General features: G+C 41.0%; 1 protein-coding gene across 4 annotated transcripts in view; it reads left to right on the top strand.

Annotated features, from left to right (window-relative positions):
* LOC139658373 (receptor-type tyrosine-protein phosphatase delta-like) overlaps nt 1-21,301 on the top strand; it is a 100,556-nt gene that overhangs the window by 35,529 nt on the left and 43,726 nt on the right. For all 4 annotated transcript variants that reach the window (XM_071536489.1, XM_071536490.1, XM_071536492.1 and 1 more), the window contains 8 exons: nt 10,262-10,450; nt 11,708-11,716; nt 12,485-12,502; nt 14,537-14,647; nt 15,876-15,887; nt 18,407-18,676; nt 19,895-20,476; nt 20,991-21,136. In XM_071536489.1, the coding sequence (XP_071392590.1) occupies nt 10,297-10,450; nt 11,708-11,716; nt 12,485-12,502; nt 14,537-14,647; nt 15,876-15,887; nt 18,407-18,676; nt 19,895-20,476; nt 20,991-21,136 (1,302 nt within the window). In that variant the 5' untranslated portion in view covers nt 10,262-10,296. The remainder of the gene's footprint in view (nt 1-10,261; nt 10,451-11,707; nt 11,717-12,484; nt 12,503-14,536; nt 14,648-15,875; nt 15,888-18,406; nt 18,677-19,894; nt 20,477-20,990; nt 21,137-21,301) is intronic.

Genomic DNA, 21,301 nt, shown 5'->3' on the forward strand with positions numbered 1-21,301 from the left:
ACATGTTATTCTTATTTGCATTAGGTTGATCCATACATATTGTGGATTCTTAGTATTACAGTCATTGATTAATTTATTTATTTATACATCTCCTTATTCTTAGCTGGTTTTGAGAGCAAATAAATCCGTGTTTAAAAGTAATGTTATACAACAATTTTAAAAAGTTTCATACAGTGACATCACATCTATGTTTAATTGGAGTTTTTAAAACTTCTTCTCCAATGTCATGCAGAATGAGGAATGGCTGGGAGTGTTCATCTGTGAAGGTTTTTTTATAAAAAAAAAAAAAAAATAGGGCCCGATGATTAATTGATTGACTCGACAATGGTTTTCTCATAATCTCAGGCATTAGGCGAGGGTTTTTAATGGCAAATAAGCAGCATTCAATTAATTATACAATCTCAAAGGGGATTTATGGAAGAAACAATCAGCGCAGGGCAAAGGGGGAGAGGATGCTATTTTTCACCGAGACAGAGTGCCGTGGACCTCGGGTTAAGAGAGCTTTCCACTCCTTCACCTTCCTCCTTCTCTCTTTCGCTTCAACGCTTGTCATACCCCCCCCCCCCCCCCTCTCTCTCTCCACACTCCCTTCCACGTCTCCACCAAGCAGAGAAATTCCTATGCATGTTTGTGCTGAGATAACCTGCGCTTTTGTCTAGCCTGATACATTGCGAGTGTTAATGAACACATGGGTTAGAATTGCACAAATCCTTTCCTTTTTGACCCCTTTAGGGAGCAGGGGGGAGAAACAACATTTCAGCAGACGCTAGACGGCCCCTTATTTTGTACAGTCGAGTTTCAGCAGTTTTCTCAAAGTAGTGTATTTGTTCGGCAAATTATTGGACTCCCTTTTAGAGGCGAGTGTGAGTTGACTTAATGCCATTCTGTGTTTGAGAGGGCCAGTCCCTCTTAAAACTCTATTACAGTAAATGGAGAGCATTAGCCATTTTAGCCAACTCTGGCACATTCACAGCAATGTTCATTAATGCGCTCTACACCCGTGGAATAAACTAATAAGCTAAAGCACAATGTCCTCAGCCCAGCTAGCTGTATTACACCTTTAATGTTTATTTCTGGTTCAGTGGAATACACCTTATTGCACAAGACGTACAGGGCCACATTTGCAAACATATGTCACTGATGTTCTTTAGTAGTCATTAGAATGTAACAGCCCACGTGATTGTCAGTCATTGCTGTACTTGGCCGACTGTGACCAGTGCTTGTTATTGTTTACCTAATGTCACATAACACCAATGAGTCAGTCTGTCATACTCTAAATGATTTGGAAATATCTTAATTCCTTCAGTGAACAAAGGGCCTGAACACATACATATCATCTGTACTTATGGGCTCACACACACAAAATTAGGGGATTACTAACAGAATCCTGTCTCTAAGTAACCCGCTCCACCTATTTTGGCATGAAGATTGAAACACACATTTTTTATACTCAGTGGAGATAAATGGGTCATGGGTTTTCATTGCAACTTTGAACTCTTCATCCCTCTGCTAGATCCCACAGGATTAGTCGTGACCTGCAAGTCCTGCATGTAAGCATTTGTAAATGTCAGTTGGGAAGCAGTCAAGCCTTGCCACTTAACATACTCTCAAATCAGAGTTCATCTAAGGCTTTTGAACATAAACGCTTGTGCTCCCCGGGCCAAAAAATGGGACATGCTCTCACATTTGATCTCCTCGGGAGTCTTTTGCAGTTTGGGGAATCATAAAAACCACATCAGTCCTGTTGCATGCTGTGTTTTAAAACAACTTGAAGGCTGATAGCCTGCGAAGCCTCAAAGTACAACTCTGGAAGGTGAATTTGGGAATTTCCCACCACCACACACCAGTGTGTGGTTTATTAGAGGAGAGCGGTGAGGATTGTGTTTTCCATCATTGGATTAGTTAAGCAATATCTATCTAATGCAGTTACCGTAGATGCCAGGAAGCTTATTTGGGGAATCTGGCTCGACGGAAGCTCTGAGGAAAAACATAATCTTGTTTAGACTGGACAACATATGTGCCAAACGGTGCTGAGATGTTTCAATGAGATAAATGGATGCTTTGAATTCTGTGAGGACATCTTGGGCCAATTTATACATTTCAGTATGTCTCTTTTCTCATCTCTTTGTACAACAACGCTGCATGTGTACCTTGAGACCCTGCGTTCCTCTCTAAATGGGTGGCTACACCTGCCCACTGGTGAAAGACACTTGAATCCCTTAATGTCAAGGGTCATCACTTTCACTCGCATCCAAAGTATTCCAAGTATTCCACCCAAGGCAACACACTAGACCAAGACGTCCATAATCTGACAAGGAATTCCACGAGAGAGGGAAAGAGAGAGAGAGGGAGAGAGAAAAAAGGAGAGAGTGAGAGATCAAGTGGCTGGATGATTGGCATGTGTGCGATTCTCTTTTTCTCAAAGTCCCTTGCTTCTAAGCCAGCTCTCGGTGTGCGTCGCCGTGTCTTAAAGTGTTAGATTTGCTCGCACCAGGCACTGTCAGCAAAGGCAAGTCAGTTGGCGCACCAGCAAAGCCATCTCCTGACAGTCAATAAACATTTACGTTCAACAGCTCTGCAGGCTTAATCTGTATCCCACACACACACACACACACACACACACACAAAACCCTGGTTTACATCAAGAGTCAGCACACCTGTTATCATTGGTGATGTGCTAAACGGCTCATTTGTGGGACATGGTCTTCTGCTTTCTCCAACACAGTACCATGACCGAGGCAATGGGACATATTTGTGAAACCAACATATCAGCAGTTTGAGGTCATTAGGCAGGTTTCATATCCTGTCACTCTCATCACTCTGCACCCCTATCAGTGTTTTTTTTTGTTGTTGTTTTTTGTCTGCACCTGTGTAGTTGAACAGTAGCAAACAGAATATTTGAAGGAAAGCCCTGCAGACTATTTGTACAGCTATCTGGGGCCAGGATTACAAAGTACAAATATAGTTATTAGATCAGAAAGAGTGATCTTTAAATTCCCATGTTGGGAAAGAAAAGTAAACCAGAATCAAATATCTTTGTGGTTTGTTAAATAAAAATAGGAAAAAAGATAGAAAAGCAAAATATCAAGCCCAGGGTCAAAAATGAATGTTGGGACAAGTTTCACCTCTGCAAAGGTTTATGGGCAAAATGATGGATGGAGTGTTGAGTAAAGCAACTCTGAGTCTCAAGTTTGGGATAGTTCAACCAAGCTGCAGGTAGCTGATAAAGCAAGGGGCGGGCTTAGATTTAGAACCTGTCAATCACAATGCGCTAGATTGTAAAAGAAGACCTTTTTTACCACAGTGTAAAGTGTACCTTGTAAGTAGAGCGAGGAAATCAACAATGGGCTGCGTGAAAGTATGAGGATAAACAGAACGTTAGTAAAAATGAGAACAGATGCCGTCATAGAATTGGCACAAAGTGGAATTGCTGCCTGCCTTTGTTAATCAAGAGCTCTTACATTTGGTTGAGTAATTTTGTTTGTGTGAAAACAAAAGCATAATTAACAGTTCCCTCGCCTATGCCAAAGAAAAAAAAAAAATTGAATACATCAGTTGAACAGGAGCCGAAAGGAACATTTTGTCGAAGAGGATTCAGGTCGCCGCTGAACGGATGTATTAACTAGGCTTGCAACTAATTTTTAGAGAACTGTAAACAAATTAGAATGAACAATGTTTATGTGATGTGTTCCAAATCACAACCTCATCTTGGAGGGAAAAAAGTTTGTGCCACAAAGACCAAATTCAAGCAATTGAGTCCATGAGCAAACTAAACAAAAACTATCTTCCTTGTACAAACAATGGCCTCTGACTAGACTGTAACCCCAACTTCATTTGAATGGTCATGTAAATTTGCTCAGCGATACACAGTTCAAATTGTGGCAATGGAACCGAAGCCTTCTGTAGTGTGTTAGGCATAGTTTGCTGCTTTCCCTATAGGTTTTTTAGATATGTGTACTGTTGTACCTCTGCAGGACTGGTTTACAGTCAGTTCCAAAATGCATCAGAGCACCAGTCACTCAAATAACCTTTTCCTAGCTGCTTCTGATCCTCAGATTCCATCACTCATGTCTCCTGAGAGACCGTCGGCTAGAGGATTTATCCTATGTTTGTAAACTGCTTCTCATATGCCAAGATACAATTTTAAGCTACTTTCTCTGAGGTTACTTCACTCCTATGTCTTTCATACTGTGTCTTGCATTGTGTGCATGGAACGCCTCCACTCATAGGTCACCGTTGTCCAGTTTACGAAGCACTAGGTTGCGATTCAAACTAGGTCAGTTAATGCCTCAGCCATGCGAGCAAGCCAAGTTTAAATGATTGTCCTTGTGAGCAGCAAAAGTGCTGCATGATTAACATGATTAGCATGATTAACACCCTAACCCTTCTAAATTCTGCTATCTTCTACTCTTTCTCTCTTCTTTTTGGATCTTTGAGCATGGAAAGAGCTTTAATCAGTTGTCCCTCAACTGCAAATTATATGCTATGGTATGGTGGGAAGAAAGGCTTTGGCTGAGGCTGCTGAGAAAAATAAGCACTGCTGTCACACTCCATGGGTAATGTTTTGTGCCTCCATTTTTGTGCTGGCTGAAAATCTTATCTGCAGAGGGACTACAAAGTATCAGATTGATTCCTAAGCTGGGCACGCTGTAAAAATAATCTTAAGGGCAGAGAAAAAGAAATATAAGACGTACGAGTGTCATACTTGAAGACACCCGCACCAAAATTCCAGCATTTAACATAATCCAGCATCTTTAGTTGAGGAGGGATTCCCAAACAACAATACGTCTTGACATGCTCTTTTCTCCAGCATGCCGCTACAGCAACTGACCTGTGACAGCCTCTTTGAGGAGATTGTATCCGCTCAAATACGTCCAACAAATATATCTTATTATGGCCAGCAGGGATTTTCCCTGAAGAATAACCTCAACCGCGGGGGTGAAAAGTCTTGTTCCGCCTGGGAAGAAAAGGGTCTGACTGAGTCCAATCCTTGTGCGGCAGGCACGGAGCTAAAGCCAGAATGTGACCGGAAAGGTTTATGTTTTTATGGCTTCAGTTGGAAAGTCCACGGCAACAAAGGCTTATTTTTTCCCCTCAAATGCCTTTGTACTTATTGGGTAATTCTGGAGTCAAATGTGATTTGAATGAGAGAAAATAACTCCCGGGCCTCACTGAATTAGTGTTGTGTACCAGACAAACTTATTTTCTGACCAATATGTCGCCTTTGTGTGTTACTTCCTTATGAAGAATATCACTCATTTTAGAGTGCCACATAGAACATTTCTCCTCAGTTTCCCCAACTTCAACATAGTCATTACAGATAAACTGTCAAACCAAGTTGTTAGCTTTAAGTATACAGAATATCCGCAGAGTATCAATATCTGGCAACGCCACTTTGCTGTGTAATTACTTTCTCAAAAACCTGTGCTTTATGAATATCATCCACCCAATCGGAGAGGCTGTTGTAGCAGGGGCATGCTTACTTTTCTGTTGAGCCTACTTTGACTCATGCTTACATTGACTCTGTTTCTTAAAGATGCTCTATAGGGGCATTCAAGAGAGGAAGGGAGTCTTGTTTTTGGCTTTATGTTCTTGAATTTTGACTGTTTTCTGGCATTTTTTTACTTGCTTAACAAAGCTTTTAAACTCAAACTCAAGCTGGCATCCTGGCCTGGGTTTTGCAGCTTGGTCACCTCACCACTCTAATCAACCATGCTCCATAGAGATAACTGCATTAGCCTTGCAATACTCTGTAAACAGCACCCCAGACACAGAGTTACACACACATACACACACCTGCCACAGTGTACCACTAAACAAACTGGGCTAAGTTGGTCGGGTAAACAGTAACTAATCACATTTGAATGGTACCCCTGTCTGCAGAGACTCAATTAGGCTGATTTAATTAGTGTCCACCCAAGGAGGATATTACTTGAGTTTGTCACTCGTAATTACACCACTGAGCTAAAGGGTGGTTTGGCCAGGGTGGGATTAGGAGTGTACTTTAGGGTCAGCAGAGGGGCTGTGACGATAACATCTAAAAGGGCCAACATTAATGTTGCACCTAAGTAAATTGTGAGACACTGAAATGGTCACTAGGCAAGTGTGATTTTGGCTGCGCTCATATTTTGTCTATGAGTGATCGATAGAAATAATCTGCTAATGGGTTGAGTTTATGTCCAGTGGCTTTATGTCTTCAGCAAAAATCTGCTCACTGAGGTACTATTTGAGCCAATGTCCTTTTTATACTCCTCCCATGCTTGGCACCACATTCTCATAGGGCCTGATAGCCTGGCAGTGGTTAATGTGTGCAAATTGTCATTGGGAGTCTTTTTATATCAAGCACCGGTGCTCAGCACTTCTGCGGAAGGTGACTTCAGCATTTCTCTCCCTTCCATCTCATTTAGTGTGTAGATCCATTGTTGAATATACAGTATGGGTCTGTAAAGCAGAAACTGCCCTTGTCTTAGACTGTCCTTGAGATTGCAGTTTTCAGCAAGGTGGAATAAGAAGGGGGGGGGAAACCTAAGTTAAACCTTTTTCTTTTTAATTTTGCCTTTCAGCTTTGACTTTCATACATTGTACAGCATAGCACGGCCGTACATGTCCAAGTCATTTACAATGTATTCACACATGCGCTACACACACACCAAACTTTTCCAATTTCCAGCCCTATCAGGATGCAGTCCAGAGTTCCTAGAGCAGTAATGAATTAGCTCTTTGCTGATAATTTATGTAACCACAAGTCGAAAACCAAGCCCCTGACTGTTAGCCGAACTGCAAACATAGCACATGGGAAAAATTGCCAGCCGCCTGGCCCCCATTTGATTAATTATTTCATTCTTCACTTTCAACACTTTGTCAATAACCCAACTTCTCCAAAAACGTATAACAAACATGTCCGTGGCTCAAATTAAATAGTGATTAATCTGATTTCATTTTGTTCTCTTGGCCTTGTAAGGAAAACGCTGCGGCAGCTCTGTTGATTTGAGTTGTTAATCACAGCACAAGCCAGCAAATGTGTTCAATTTCCTCCCTTTATTTATTATCACAATGGTAATTCGCTTTGTGAAGTAAATTAATGCAGTTGAGTGTTGCATGGAGCTTGGGAAGGTGAAAGTGGCCATGTTTATTATTCTCTTTTTGTATCTTCAGCTCAAGTTCTATGCTGGAAAGGTCTGCAGATACCGCACAGCTGATGTCATGACTCTGTGGCCACTCCAGAGGAGCACGAGTGCACAAAGGGGCTGTAAATTACATTTCTGGGCTAGGCAAGAATGTGTTCAAAAGGCCAGAAACCTTTGTACCAGACCATTAATTTTAAAAGCACTGCCCCGAGCCACATCAGCTGCCTACACTGGGGTTCGAGGCTAACATCATGTAACGCACACACCCTAGAAGGGAAAAAATGAGTGTTGTGGAAAGTGTCCTTTGTACACTTGACCCGGCCTCACTTGTATGATTTTTTTTTCACTATTTTAGTGAGTCATACTGTAGTTTGTGTTGATCAGTGATGAACACTATGGTTTTACAATCCTAAATCTGTCTACTGGAAGCAAATAACCATACAGCATCACATACTTCAGCAGCAACATTTTTGACTTCTTAAAGGACAGCTAAATTATGATCTCTTGAGCTCTTTGTTTTACAATACATTGTAGGAGTTGCTTTTTAGGCCGCATGGATTGTCACATGCAATTATTGTATTCAGCACGCACCGATGCTTCTAGGCTTGCTCCTGGCTATTGTGTTTGATCAGGTACACTTTTGACTCACTGTAGAATCGACTAATTGTCTGTTCGACCTTGAACAGACTGGAGGGAGCTTGGAAGGGAGCTACCTTGCACAATTAATTCCTTTCCTCCTCCTCCTCCCTCTCTTTCTCCATTTGAATGAACACCTTTGCAAGTCCATTTTCTCTCATCAGACTATTCCTTGATGGTACTTTACTACGGTGCTTTTATGAAAGACAAGTCCTTACTACCATCCTTTGCTATTATTCATATCTTATTGTCTGCTCTTTATCTTTCTGCGTGATCAGAAACCTTTCCATTTGGTAGAGTTTAGGCAGTCAACCAAGAAGATTTGCCTCATGACACTATAACTTGTTCACCTGCATTTTTATGATGTTATTATTGTAAATTGAAAAGCTAGTTGAGTGCAAGTAGCCTGTAGCATGAGGAGCTAAAATGAGTAGAATTCACATTATTCACATGGTGGCCATGTTTAATTTCCATGATGTTTGAGGTGGGAAACACTACGGGGAAGACTGTGGAGCAGTTGTGAGCAGTGGTAGTGGTGGACACAACTGGTCTTTGGTCAAAAAAATATATATCTATAAAATTGGCCTTTGACTCTGTACCTCTCAATCCAGCTGCTATAGCACTTTGATTTGGACCTTTCTTGGGCAATTTGGCCTCTAGTTCTGCTCACCTCTCAAAGGACAATTTCAGTGTATCTTTCTATTTTTTTTGTCCAAAGACCAGTTCAGTCTGACTGATTCTTTTTCCATCTGCTTTACACTCTTCTACATAGGTAGTTTTTCTCATCCCAAGCATGACATAAATTAAATATGGCCATCGTTCCAATAAAGGGAATTGACTTATGGTTGGATTATGTTGTTTTTTTTTTTAATGAGCAACAGAACATTAATGCTGTGCATGAGACAAGCAAACATGGTGCCAGACGCCAGCAAACTTTTAACAACAGTCACCCCAAGTACACCTCATTACCTTAATGGCCACTGAAAGACATAAAGATGCTTAATATATTGCACACCATGTTGAGGACTTAATCTACACTCAGTATGCAGATGGATGGGTCAGGAGGTTTTGAATAACTAACAGCTCACAACTGGCAAGAAAATCACCACCTTTGCAGGTACAGTATGCCTTTATTTGGGATTAGAATTCATTAAACCTATTTGCAAAGAAGTAGCATGTCGCTGTGACTTCAAACATACAGAAAACAATACCCATCTATCACTGTCCAAACATATGCCAGTTCAGGCAGGGACACTAAGTTGTAGAGGAAAGTTTTGCAGTTCAATCTGAAGTCACTCATTTGTAATACAGTCTAATTCTGAGAAGATTTATCCATTGAGGTATTTTCTCCTGCCAGATACCCAAAAGCATTGTTGGAAGGCGGCCATGATTGTCGTTTGGCTGTGCGCAGGCTATGGCATCTCAAAGCTGTTTCCAGACTGATGTGTCCTCATGAAAATTTAATGAAGAAAGCATTTCCAAAAAGGTGCCGTTTACGAGAGCAACGGAAGACACTAATTAGCCATATCACAACAGGGAATGGGAAACTTAAAGGTGCGCATAAACCTCATTGGCATTCAGAATGAGCAGGTCTTGTTTTCCAGATTAGCACTTAGCTAACGTTGTGGAGAGGCAGACATTTTGCATATGAGGATCTTATAGTTTGTGGAATATTCCACTTGGCGCCCTCTCAAAGATCATCTCTTGGTGTGAGCCGAATACACGTCCTGTTCAGAGCCTCAAGCTCCAGACAAAGCCGTTGTAGGCCTTTGATTTTCTTTGTTTTGCTAAAAGAACATGTTTGGAGCAGGGAGCGATGCAAGTTATCTTGTCTCACATCTCTAACAGCAGCAAGAGGTAGCCCGCCCTTATTCAGCTGGTAAGTTGAGGCACAGGCAGGAACAAGACAGCTTATACAACACGGCGAAGCCACCTGCCATCATCAAAGAACATCAAAGCTCCACTTCAACCGAATACATGTGCCGCCAGTGTAGCTTTTTATTCATAAGACACTGTGGTTCCTTTCTTTCCATTTTTCATTTTTTTTGTAGATTGCATAAAGCTAGATGTTTACTCCTTAAATCAATCTTGTCTATTTTTTTTGTAGTTTTGAAGGATAGGTGTTCCGTTTCCATTTTCATGTTTTTTTTTTTCTTTTATGTCCTTGTCAATACCTAACCTGGGGAGGTAAAACAATATTTTAATGTCATGGCGAGAGAGGCAATTATTCCTCTATTGACAAACTACAAAGTTAAAGTAATAAAAGCATGAAAGCCCATATTTCTCTCATCCTACTACTCTGCTATCTTCCCCTTTGCGCACACACCTATGCGTACGATACCTGCCAACAGCTCTTACTCTGTCTCTCTATTTGGCTCTTATCTTTCACTCATTCTGTCGCTCTCTCCCTCCTCACCTCTGCACAGCGCTGGGTTTGAGGAGGACCCACTGACTTGCTCAATTTGAACTTGCTATGGTGTCTCCCCTCTTATTTACAGAGGACCAGCTGCCCCCTGGTTTCCCCACCATAGACATGGGCCCGCAGTTGAAAGTGGTGGAGCGAACGCGCACCGCCACCATGCTCTGTGCCGCCAGCGGCAACCCCGACCCAGACATCTCCTGGTTCAAGGACTTCCTCCCCGTCAACACCACCAACAACAATGGACGCATTAAGCAGCTCAGATCAGGTAGGGTTTCTCTGCCGCCGCTTCAGCGATAAAGCCGGGAGTTTTCCTTCTTGTTTTCCTCTCTCTGATCTTCTACTCCCCCTGTAGTCCCCTCCGTTCTTTCGTCCTCTTCTTCCTCCCATACTTTAACTTCTCGTTTGGCTTTAATTTTGTAGGTAATGGCATTGTTTCTACTACTACCTGTCCTCTACTCTCTGTATGCCCTGGTGTGTGTTGTCCGTACGTCTGTCTCCCCTTGTCTTCCAGTGTTGTCATGGGCTGTTGGGGTTTCTTCCCCCTCTGTGTTTGTCGGCTTCTGTCCTAACTTCCTCATTGCTCACTGCTGTGACTTTTTACAATGAGTTATTTTGCTGTCGTACGTTCATTTCTTTTCCACTGCGTTGGTGCAGTGATTTTTTTTATTTTTTTTTTATTTTCTGGATCCATTCTCTTCATTTCTTGTGTCTTTTTTTTTTTATAACAGTTAATATTCAACATTCGGCTTCATTCAGAATTTGCAAAGGAGTTCCCATGATTTTCAACAATTTGGTTAAAATAGGAAAAAACGTGCAGAAAAAGTGAACAGTGTGAATAGAGCTTCAAATTATTCATCATTCTTGGTGCATTTTTTTTGGAGATTTTGATTTCAAGAGGGATCCTTAAACCTCCTTTTAAAATAATATTTGCATTCTATGACAACTATCTTTAGGTCAAAGCAACCTTTCATTGGAATAACATTTCTGACACTAACTAGCCACAGTAGTGTGTAAAATTCCATAAAGCTTTTCCCTGACCCCTTGATTCTTTGGATTTATTGCCCCTGCTTTTCTGTGCAGACTCCAGCTTTGTTTTTATTTGCCTGTGACATACCCTAATATACCCATTCCCCTGAATATTCCAAGTTTGATTTTAATATCTCCATACCAAGAGATTATAATTCTATTTTCTAATAGCGTTACGTAAATCATAGCTTGCAGCCTCATTTGCCAGCTAATACCAAGCTGCTGACATTCACACAACTACTGGTAAATTTAAAGTCTTCTATGTTTGACCACCTGTCTTCACAGATTTCACAGCTGTCCTTTGTTAAACCGTCTTGTTAACCATACCTTTGCCTTGTTTTCAACAGAACTGTGTAGAATTAACCCTTATTTTTAATGTGCGACTTTGATTCACGTAGAGTTGATAAAGCTTTATCAAAACCTTGTTAACTAAACCTAAGGAATATAATCATATTCTTATGCTGTCTTTCTTCTCTCCGTATTTTTAAATCTACAGAATCCTTTGGTAAGTGCTTAGCTCTGAAGCACACATCACCCCCCACTAATTTCCATGTTTCCAACAACTATTAAAATGCATGGCATGCATTTTACTAACAGATAGTTTAGTTGTAGGGATACTGCTAGGGACACACACACACTTTTCCCTCACCCCACGGTGTCTAAGTGTCTTACCACTGCTATAGCATCACTTTATTCAGAGCATAGTCTCACCAAACCTTAGCTTAGTCAATGTCATATCCTGACCTGGGTAATAGAAACTTCTGACCTGTCCTCACGTGTTTGTTACTCACTCACTGACCCACTTACTCACTTACTCAATTTTTTAACACCAGCACTGTAGGTATGGAAATGTCGAGAGTTTTAGGGAGGTGACCCGCTTCTGCATAGCTCAGGTCAAGCAAAAGGGTTCCAGGTCTCTTAAACAAGTCTCCTCTCCCTCTCATATGCAAAGTCCTGAAAGTCTCTCCCTTCAGTAGATGGTCTTCAGAAGCCATTGCCACTTCCAAAATGGCACCTCCCCTGTGGCACATCAATGTACAAGTTCTTCTCTCTGACCTATGATTTTCCTATGATGAATCCTGTCTTTTTTTGCCAATAGAGTACAGAAAAGTTCTCCTTCTCTTTCTCTCTCTCCTTTCTCTTTCCTCTAGTACCTTTATTTACGTACCCTGTTAAATCTAATTTGATTCTTCTTCCAAAGCCCCCAGCCTCTATCTTCTCGTACTAATGCTTCTTCTTTCTAATCTTATTTGCATTCATATTATCCACCCAGGTGGTACACCAATAAGAGGTAAGAGTGCTGAACTGACGTTCACAGAATGAAAATAAAACAAATTCATTCTTGCTGTCAACCCATCCATTCACTTGAATCGCCTCCATTTTTGTCCTGTTTACCGAGTCCAAATCCCATTTCGTTCATACGGACCTTCCTTCTTATTTGTCCTGTTTCGTTGACTAAATTTGTATTCCATTTTTATGTCTATGCTTTATTTACTCCTTTGTATTCTGGTTTCAAGAGCCTCTTTAACTCAGTTGTGATATGCTTGCCCTGGCTCAAATAAGCATATCCAATGACAATTATTTTTTAAACTCTATTTTTTCCGTTCATTTTTGTTTTCTTTTTGGCCATAGCGAATCATGTGTCCCTCTTTTTGTCCAACTAAAACAACCAAGCATTTTTCCCCCTTAGCTGTTCTTGTTCAGCACTAAAAATATGCACAGATGCTGTGGAATCACGCAGGCATGCTGAAGACAACATTGCCTCTCCTCTGCTTTTTTCTCCCAAAGAATTCTTTCTATCTTTGCAAACTATTTTTTTCATTTCTTCTATTTGCTTTCCTCTCCTGTACCTTCTACAAAAAAGCCCAAACAACTACTTTTTTGATAAAGTTTCTACGGTGCTTTTTTTCTCTTTCACCTATTTTTCTTACTTTTCTTGGGTTTGGAGACAATTTTACTTTTTGACTTTTTTTTTCTTCAGGGTTTGAGGGAAGGCAAACAGTAGAGTCTGGCGAGGACCTGATTGGCTCATTTTTGCCGTGTGACATGGAGTTGGAGAGTTGTTGATGCATAAAGCCATTTTTCCCCGGGTCATGTGACACCACACTGCTGATCCCATTGGTGGATTTTTATGGGTGTCTTTTGTAGCTTTCACAAGCTAAAGCAGTGGTTGGTTGCCTTCTTGTCGGCTCAGGCCAATATTTTGAATTTTGTCTTCTAATACAATTGCATTTTATTTTTCAGCTAAGGGTTGTCAGAAGGTTGTAAGTTGTGCCGACATACATTTCTTGCTATTTGGGAAGATTTGCATGTCAAACCTTTTGTTACAGAGGGTTATATGTTGGTTTTGCCTTATTCAACACGTCAATTAATATTTTTCCACATGTGTGAGCAGCATTTTTCTATTTTTTGTATGTGCTGCATTTTTTTCAAACTAACTTCATCTAGATGAAGTCCCAAATTATTCTACCAGATGAATATTATACTTGATCTGTGATTGAATATGCTAAAATTCATACCTAAATTTCTTTTTTTCAATTGTCCTCCCTTGTTATGCTGCTTTCTTATACTGTAAACCTCTTTTGTTTGATCCATGCTTCCCTGAAGCAGTATCACTCATCCCCATATTGACCAGTCCAGTGACATGTTGTATATTGAAGGGCTTGCCCCTATTACTCAAAGTGAAATTATGACATTTTTTTGACATTGGCGTTAAGATGAGTGCCTTTTTAGACCCTACAATATGTATTCAGGCTTTTTTCTCTCCAGAAGTCATCTACAAGGTAAAGGTAAAATAGACAAAAAATAACTTAAGAGTTTCTCTTGGTTGACAACATGTTTTTTTCCCTTATTATTACTTTAGACCTGGCAACAGGAAGAATATACTTGTATAGCATGAGTATCATTTGCAGCTATCCCTAACCTATAATAGGTTAACAGAGGCTTCATTTAGCCTCAGCCGATGGATCAGGCCGTGATAATGATGGGGGAAAAACTTTAAATGAGAGATTTTCCAAACATGTTGCACTTGCCATTGTAAACAATAGATGATCATGGCAGATAGGTAAATACTTGAGATAACAAAGCGGATAGAATTTAGTATTTTTGAATTGATGGGACGTTGTTTGATTACCCACGCAACTTCCTTAAAACTGTCCAGCTACTGAAGCTTGAATCGACAAAGCAAAACTAGGAATGAGGGGACTGATGTCGGCCTCTCTGAGGTCGAGCAAGACCTTTTTTTTCTTTTTTGCTTGTGAACTCGACATGTACAACAGAATTTTAACCAAGCGTACTCCGTTGCCCGTTTGTTATTCCCAACCAGGAGCCCTCCAGATAGAGCAGAGCGAAGAATCTGACCAGGGGAAGTATGAGTGTGTGGCAACCAACAACGATGGAACCCGCTACTCCGCCCCGGCAAATCTATACGTCAGAGGTAGGAAACAATTATGAACAACGCTGTCTCTCTCATTCTGTTAAAAAATCAAGCGGAATCTTTAAATCATTTGATCACTATAAATAATGCTGGGCAAAGCCTATAAGCCAATAAAGTCTTGAGTGTCCATATGCCATGAAGCAATTGTAAGTATGCTTTTTTTTGCACTTGACTTACCTGCACTGATTTGAACCTGTGTGCTCTGTTTCTGGTCCTTTCTTTTGATTATCCTAAGTCTAACTCCAATGACTTGACTGCTTGCTGTGTTTACCTACTAATTGCCTTTTCATACCCGACTGGCGGAGGGCAAAAGGGTGGACAGCCCTCCTCCACCAGTCCCAACTTTTTTCCCCAGCAGTGAGCAGATCCTTTCTGATCTTTGTTTTTTTCTGCTTTTTTTTCCCTCCTTTTGAGCAACATTGAAAGGACATCTTTAATCATCACCTGTTTCTGCCAACAAAATCTAAAAAGTGTTGAAATTAGCATACATTTTATTTCAACTAAAAGTGTTTTTTTTATCCTATCCCTAGGCAAAACTATAGTTTGAAAAAATAGTTAACTTTAACTTATTTTATGTTTGTAATAAGGCGTTCGAAATAAAAAAGCTTCTTGAATTCAGTGTAAACAATATAGTGTAGAGTATCTTGCTGGTGGAATAGCAGTGGTGGCTTGTTTTTGGTAACAATCTTTATTCTTTCACTGGTACTCTTGGTAATATACTGGTAATATTTTTTTTATTTAATGTCAATAAAAACATATCTATATATAGATATTATATTTTCATATAAACTTTGCAATGCTGTTCAGTCTTATGGTTAGCATTTCCAGTCATAAATTAACATCCAGTTTCTAAGAAATTTCTACAATATACATTGAAACAAAATATCATTAAAACCACAACTTGGTTAAATTTGTAATACCTGCAACTATATAAAACATAGTGCTCAAATGAATGTAAGCTAACCACATGGCTGGGACGGGATTGGTATGTTAACAATAAATATTCTCTCTGATTAAAGTGCTGATAGGTCAGACTTTTGCTTCGGTAACCTTGGTGCCGGGGGGATGCAAAGGGCTCCCGGCACTTGTGAGACAGAAGGTCCTTCGAATTATTTTCAAGTAGCATTTGAACACCTTGAACATGGCCTTTTTACTCTCTGTGTTTCCCTTGTTTTTTCTCCTTTCCTCATTTCATTTTGTTCTGCATCAAAACCCCTACATCCCTCAGAGCTGCGAGAAGGTTGGTGTGTTTTTACTTTTTAACCACGTCACAAAACAGAAATAATGAAAGTTAATTTGTTTGCCACGAAAAAAACATCACATCTTGAAGAATTCAAATGAAATGGCTGTAGCTGCATTTCCATGGCCTTTTTTCTAGCTTTTTTTTTTTCATGTTTTACCTCAACTTATTTTTATTGTCGATAGCCATGCACCGTTGCTGCGTATTCGGTGTTCATGTTCCCATCGAGAATGGCCCTGGTTCTTGCCAGAATGCTTGACTGTCCAAAAGAGTGGTGCATGTTTGCATCCTTGAGGTCGGGTGGGAGGGAGGGAAGGTATTTGCATCTTTGGGAGGGTCTATTTGCATGGTCACCTGTTAATGCTCGAGCTAGTCATCCCCTTTCCCCGCCCCCTTGCCCCAACCCTTCTCCTGTCAGTGTTCCTGCTTGGTTTCCAATGCCGAGACAACGGCAGGCCAATGGGGAAAAAGGAAAAAAACAAATGTCTTTAATGTGACATTCAGCACCAGAGCAGGAAGGATGTCCTTGATCACTATGGGCTCCTGGAACCAAAAGCTGCTTTGCGACACGGGTGCCTGGCCACTCCATAATGAGTTGTCAATCTCTTCTCTGTACAGCCATTTAACCAACACTGCACTCAAAATGTACTTATGTTGTTCTCTCCAAATGAAGTTTCTCAGAAAAAAAATGTTAAAAGCAAAGTCCATTGAAGCCAAGCACTAAGCCATGAAAACACCCTTGTCCTCAGAGATTATATACTTCCTCTGACAAGGATGTTTCAAGTCAGGAAGTCATGAAAGAGTGATGTATTTGGAGCATTATCCTCAAGATATGACAAATGTAATGATATTCAAATGAGCGGGATAACATTATGTCTATGGGGAGCGTGATCCAATTGGATATTAATTAAATATTAAGTGAGAGAAAAGTTGTATTTAATAATGCAAGCAGTTCCCCTAGATTTCCTCTCCGGAGAGGTGCAATCTGCTCAACAGAATGTGCTTCATGAAATAGTGGCAGGCAGCGGGAGGCACGAGGCTACAGTATGTCGTCTTCTAAAGCAGCAAATGTCTGCACACACAACTGGTTTTTAGCTATTGTCCAACCACAACATCACATGTAAATCTATATGCGATATGTGAATGTTAGTGGTCACGGGAACTATGAATCACGGAGGCTCTTTAAAGTGGAATCGATGAAGGAGCAGTAAATGGAAGAATATTCAGACTTTTCAAAGTCTCACATCCCTTATTAGTATCATCGATGTTCGCTGAAGAACTGGATGAGTAATTTCATCCAAGCCATAGAGAGCAGGAAACAACATTCCCCAAATAATCCCCTCAGTCATCAGTATGCCTTTGAGTGACCAAACAGATACCCACAGGAATCCATTTCAAGTACCATAAGCAGTAACACTGACTTCATTTCTTTGATTTCAGCCTTTCCCAGAAATTCTATAAAACCAATACTTGATAATCTCTTTCAATTTTCCTTATGCCGTAGCCCCTCAGTTGTCTGCACCATCTCTCCATATACACACAAAGATTGTTGTATTCAAACCCTCATTGGTCAAACCTGAGGAAAAAAAAAACATATGCCCTTGATTTTTATCATCCCCATTCATTGGCCCTTTGTAAAAAAAAAAATATATGTTGCTTTCTTCCAAATCTGTCCAAGTGTGTTTTAGTTGTGTGCTCTCCCAGGACCTTTTCATTGAAACCCAACACTGTGTAACCCTTCCATTTACACTGTGCAATATTCTTGTGCCTGTGTTACTGTTTATTTTGCCCCTGCAGCCCTCCTCCCTCTGACTCCCCAACATGGTTGCCTCGCGAAGTCAGCTATTGTTCTTGTGTGCATGACAGAGACCCTCGCTCTCCACCGATAGGCCTCGGATCTGTTCATGTGCATTATGGATGTTACACATTTTGATTTACTTGAAAGTATACTTCTTTTTTTTTTTTTTTTTTGCCTCTTAGTTTCATCTTTGAAAATAATTACTTTGGAATGTGTATCCACTTTTGGACTGAGCCTGATAAAGCGCAGAAAAACACTGTCTCGGGGGTATCTATGTATGTGTGATGTGACAATGTGATCCGGCACATTATTTCACATCAGCTGGAAGTATGCAGCAAAGTTGTTTCTCCGTATACAACTCTGGAGTGCTGCCGACTCTCCAGTACTTTGTGCTGTTCTACTTATCTGTACCGATGGTGATGCAGTATTTTGTGCATGGTGCTTGTGTTGGTGTTAACCCATTCACCGCTGAAATCTGTAAGTCTTGGACCAAATGTGTTTAAATGTGTTTTTGTTTACCCTTCCATCAAACAATCACAAAGTATCTATGTACAAACAGATTTTATTAGGTACGCTAAGACTTTTAGCACTGTTAATGTATTTGTTACACTGTGTATGAGCGGTAAACCATCAGTCGGTTTTCTTTTTGGCAATAATTGAGGGAAATTCTGGCCAGTTTGATTTTCCACTGGGTTTTCACACCATCCTCTGTCTTTTGCAGTACGCCGGGTGCCGCCGCGATTCTCCATCCCGCCCACAGACAATGAGATCATGCCAGGCGGCAGTGTCAATATCACATGCGTGGCAGTGGGCTCTCCCATGCCCTATGTGAAGTGGATGCTGGGTGCCGAGGACCTCACACCTGAGGATGACATGCCCATCGGAAGGAACGTCTTGGAGCTTACGGACGTGCGCCAGTCGGCCAACTACACCTGTGTGGCCATGTCAACCCTGGGGGTGATAGAGGCGGTGGCACAGATAACAGTGAAAGGTAAGGCTGTTTCATAGTTATGAGGTTTTAATTTCAGCAGTATGCACATATGCAGTACATATGTTAAGGCTGGCTGAAAGACTTCATAGCGGTTCACATATAGCAGTAAAAATGTTTCAAACTCTGCATGTAGTACTCTGCATGTTGTACTCTGCAAAAAAAAAAAAAAAGTATATATATATATATATATATATAAATAACTATATATATATATATATATATTCAATTTACAGTCACTCTATGTTAAGAGAAAACTATCCAAGAGGAGACTGCTGGCAGTGCTTTAAAGAAAGTTATTTACCTCTCCCTGCCACGATAAGTCATCTGTAGAGGATTCCTTAAAGCTTTAGACAAGCCCTGGCACCAGCCTCAGTGCTTTAGATGCCAGATTGAGAATATAGTGAAGTGCTTATCTCCCAGCTGGAGAGCTACAGAGCCACAGCTCACCATTTCTGTTAGCAAGAGGTGGAGGGAGGGGGCGTGAGGGGGGTGTGAAACGTAGCGAGTATTGTTTGGTGTCCTCTGTAGGCATGGTACTTATCTGGGTGTAATCATATCTACACTGCAGTATACCAGAAAGATATCCCAGATTGGTGTCTCCGTGTGCACGTGCCCACAAGAGACAGAATCATGCACGCACAAGCTCAGCCTTGTTTTTCCTAGACATAACATAGAGATATTAGTCACAATATAACAGAGGCTGGCAGCAAGCTCCCCCAGAAGCGCACTTCAGATGGCATATAAAGACAATCTATTGCTCTGATATCTTTCGCCATGTGCCACTGATGTGGGGGAATTAAAGCAATAAATTTACCTGCTAAATTATTAAAGAGATAAACACTGGGAAAACCCCAGATTAACAACAGTGCAGAGCGTTGTCGGCTGTTTTACTTGGGGGGGATCCAAGCCTTTAATCTCACACATTAGTTCATATGCGGCCGCTTTGCGCTAATACAATGCAGGCAAGTAAAACAATACCAAGACTTAATAAAGCCACCTAAGAATAAGCCTACAATTTATGAGTCTAATGAATCCATATATTGTCATTGTCTGGTATGTTAATGTTATTAGTGTAATTCAGCTATAATAAACTAAAATGAATTAATCTGTATTACCCTTAATAGTAAATGGATAACTGTACAGAAATATGAGTTTGTAAAGTTTTGTGTATGCGTTGCGTATTATTTATTCATGCTTATTCCGTCTTTGTCATCGCAGCATTGCCCAAGCCTCCTGGCATCCCTGTGGTGACAGAACGCACAGCCACCAGCATAACGTTGACGTGGGACTCCGGCAATCCCGAACCGGTGTCCTACTACATCATTCAGCACAAGTCCAAGTTTTCAGAGGACTCGTACAAGGAGATCGACGGCGTCGCAACCACTCGCTACAGTGTGGGCGGCCTCAGCCCGTACTCTGACTATGAGTTTCGGGTGGTGGCGGTGAACAACATCGGGCGCGGGCCACCCAGCGAGAGCATCGAGGCCAAGACGGCCGAGCAGGCGCCCAGCACGGCGCCGAGGCAGGTCAGGGGTCACATGCTGAGCGCCACCACGGCGGTCATCCACTGGGATGAGCCAGAGGAGGCCAACGGGCAAATCATGGGCTACCGAGTCTACTACACCATGGATTCCAACCAGCACGTCAACCTCTGGGAGAAGCAGATTGTTCGGGGGTCTAACTTCCTTACCATCCAGGGCCTCATCCCCAATAAGACTTACTACATCAAGGTCCTGGCCTACACCTCCGTGGGTGACGGACCACTCTCTCCAGACCTTCAGATCATCGCTAAGACGGGAGGTGAGAACATTTTTTTTTTTTAAATTAAAATGACAGTTAATGAGTCACAGCGACAGAGCTTGTTTGGGTTGAACAAGTTCACAGTTTTACAAACTCCACAATTAAAGTTTGACTGTCAAAAACCTATTTTTTGTTGCCACATTTTTTTAAGAAAGGCTTTTCCAACCGCTCATCTTCATTAGTCGGTTAAAATTGTAAACCACAGCTGTAAACAAACTTGTAATATCACTAGGCTTTCAACTGGCATGAAATACTTTATTAGTTTGTCATTAGTATGGTTTATTAAAGACAATAAATTCAACATTGTTGTTTACTTCTTGTGGTGGGGCATTCAGGCATTTCCTCAGTATGAAGAAACCCTGTAATCTGTGTCTGCATTTAGCTTTACTGTGCTGGTTGAAATGACACAAATGAAATACAATGTGGCTGTAGTAGCAATAGCTCGACCCATAAAGTGGCATCTGTGGAAGTATGACCAATGAGTAATGAATTAATCTCTGTATTCCACTTCCAGTTCCTTCTCAACCGACTGACTTCAAAGGAGAAGCCAAATCAGAAACAAGCATATTACTTTCATGGATTGCCCCAGCACAGACTGGACAGGACAACCAAATCACAGGATATGAGCTTTTGTACAAGAAGAGGGATGACAAAGAGGAGGTAGCTATTTCCTTACATTAAGCTATGTTTTTTATTAACTTTCAGACCTAGGTTGAACAGTAATTGCAAAGTAAGAGCCCCATATTGATGTAATTTAAAATGTGTTAATCACTTCTAAATTGAGTTTCAAATACGTTGTGATGTGATTGTATACACTTCCACATC

Source organism: Centroberyx affinis, unplaced genomic scaffold (assembly GCF_046629955.1).
Source record: "Centroberyx affinis isolate AG114_WGS23_722 - 3 ecotype Tasmania unplaced genomic scaffold, CSIRO-AGI_Caff_v1 ptg002880l_1, whole genome shotgun sequence".
NCBI classification, from domain to species: domain Eukaryota; kingdom Metazoa; phylum Chordata; class Actinopteri; order Beryciformes; family Berycidae; genus Centroberyx; species Centroberyx affinis.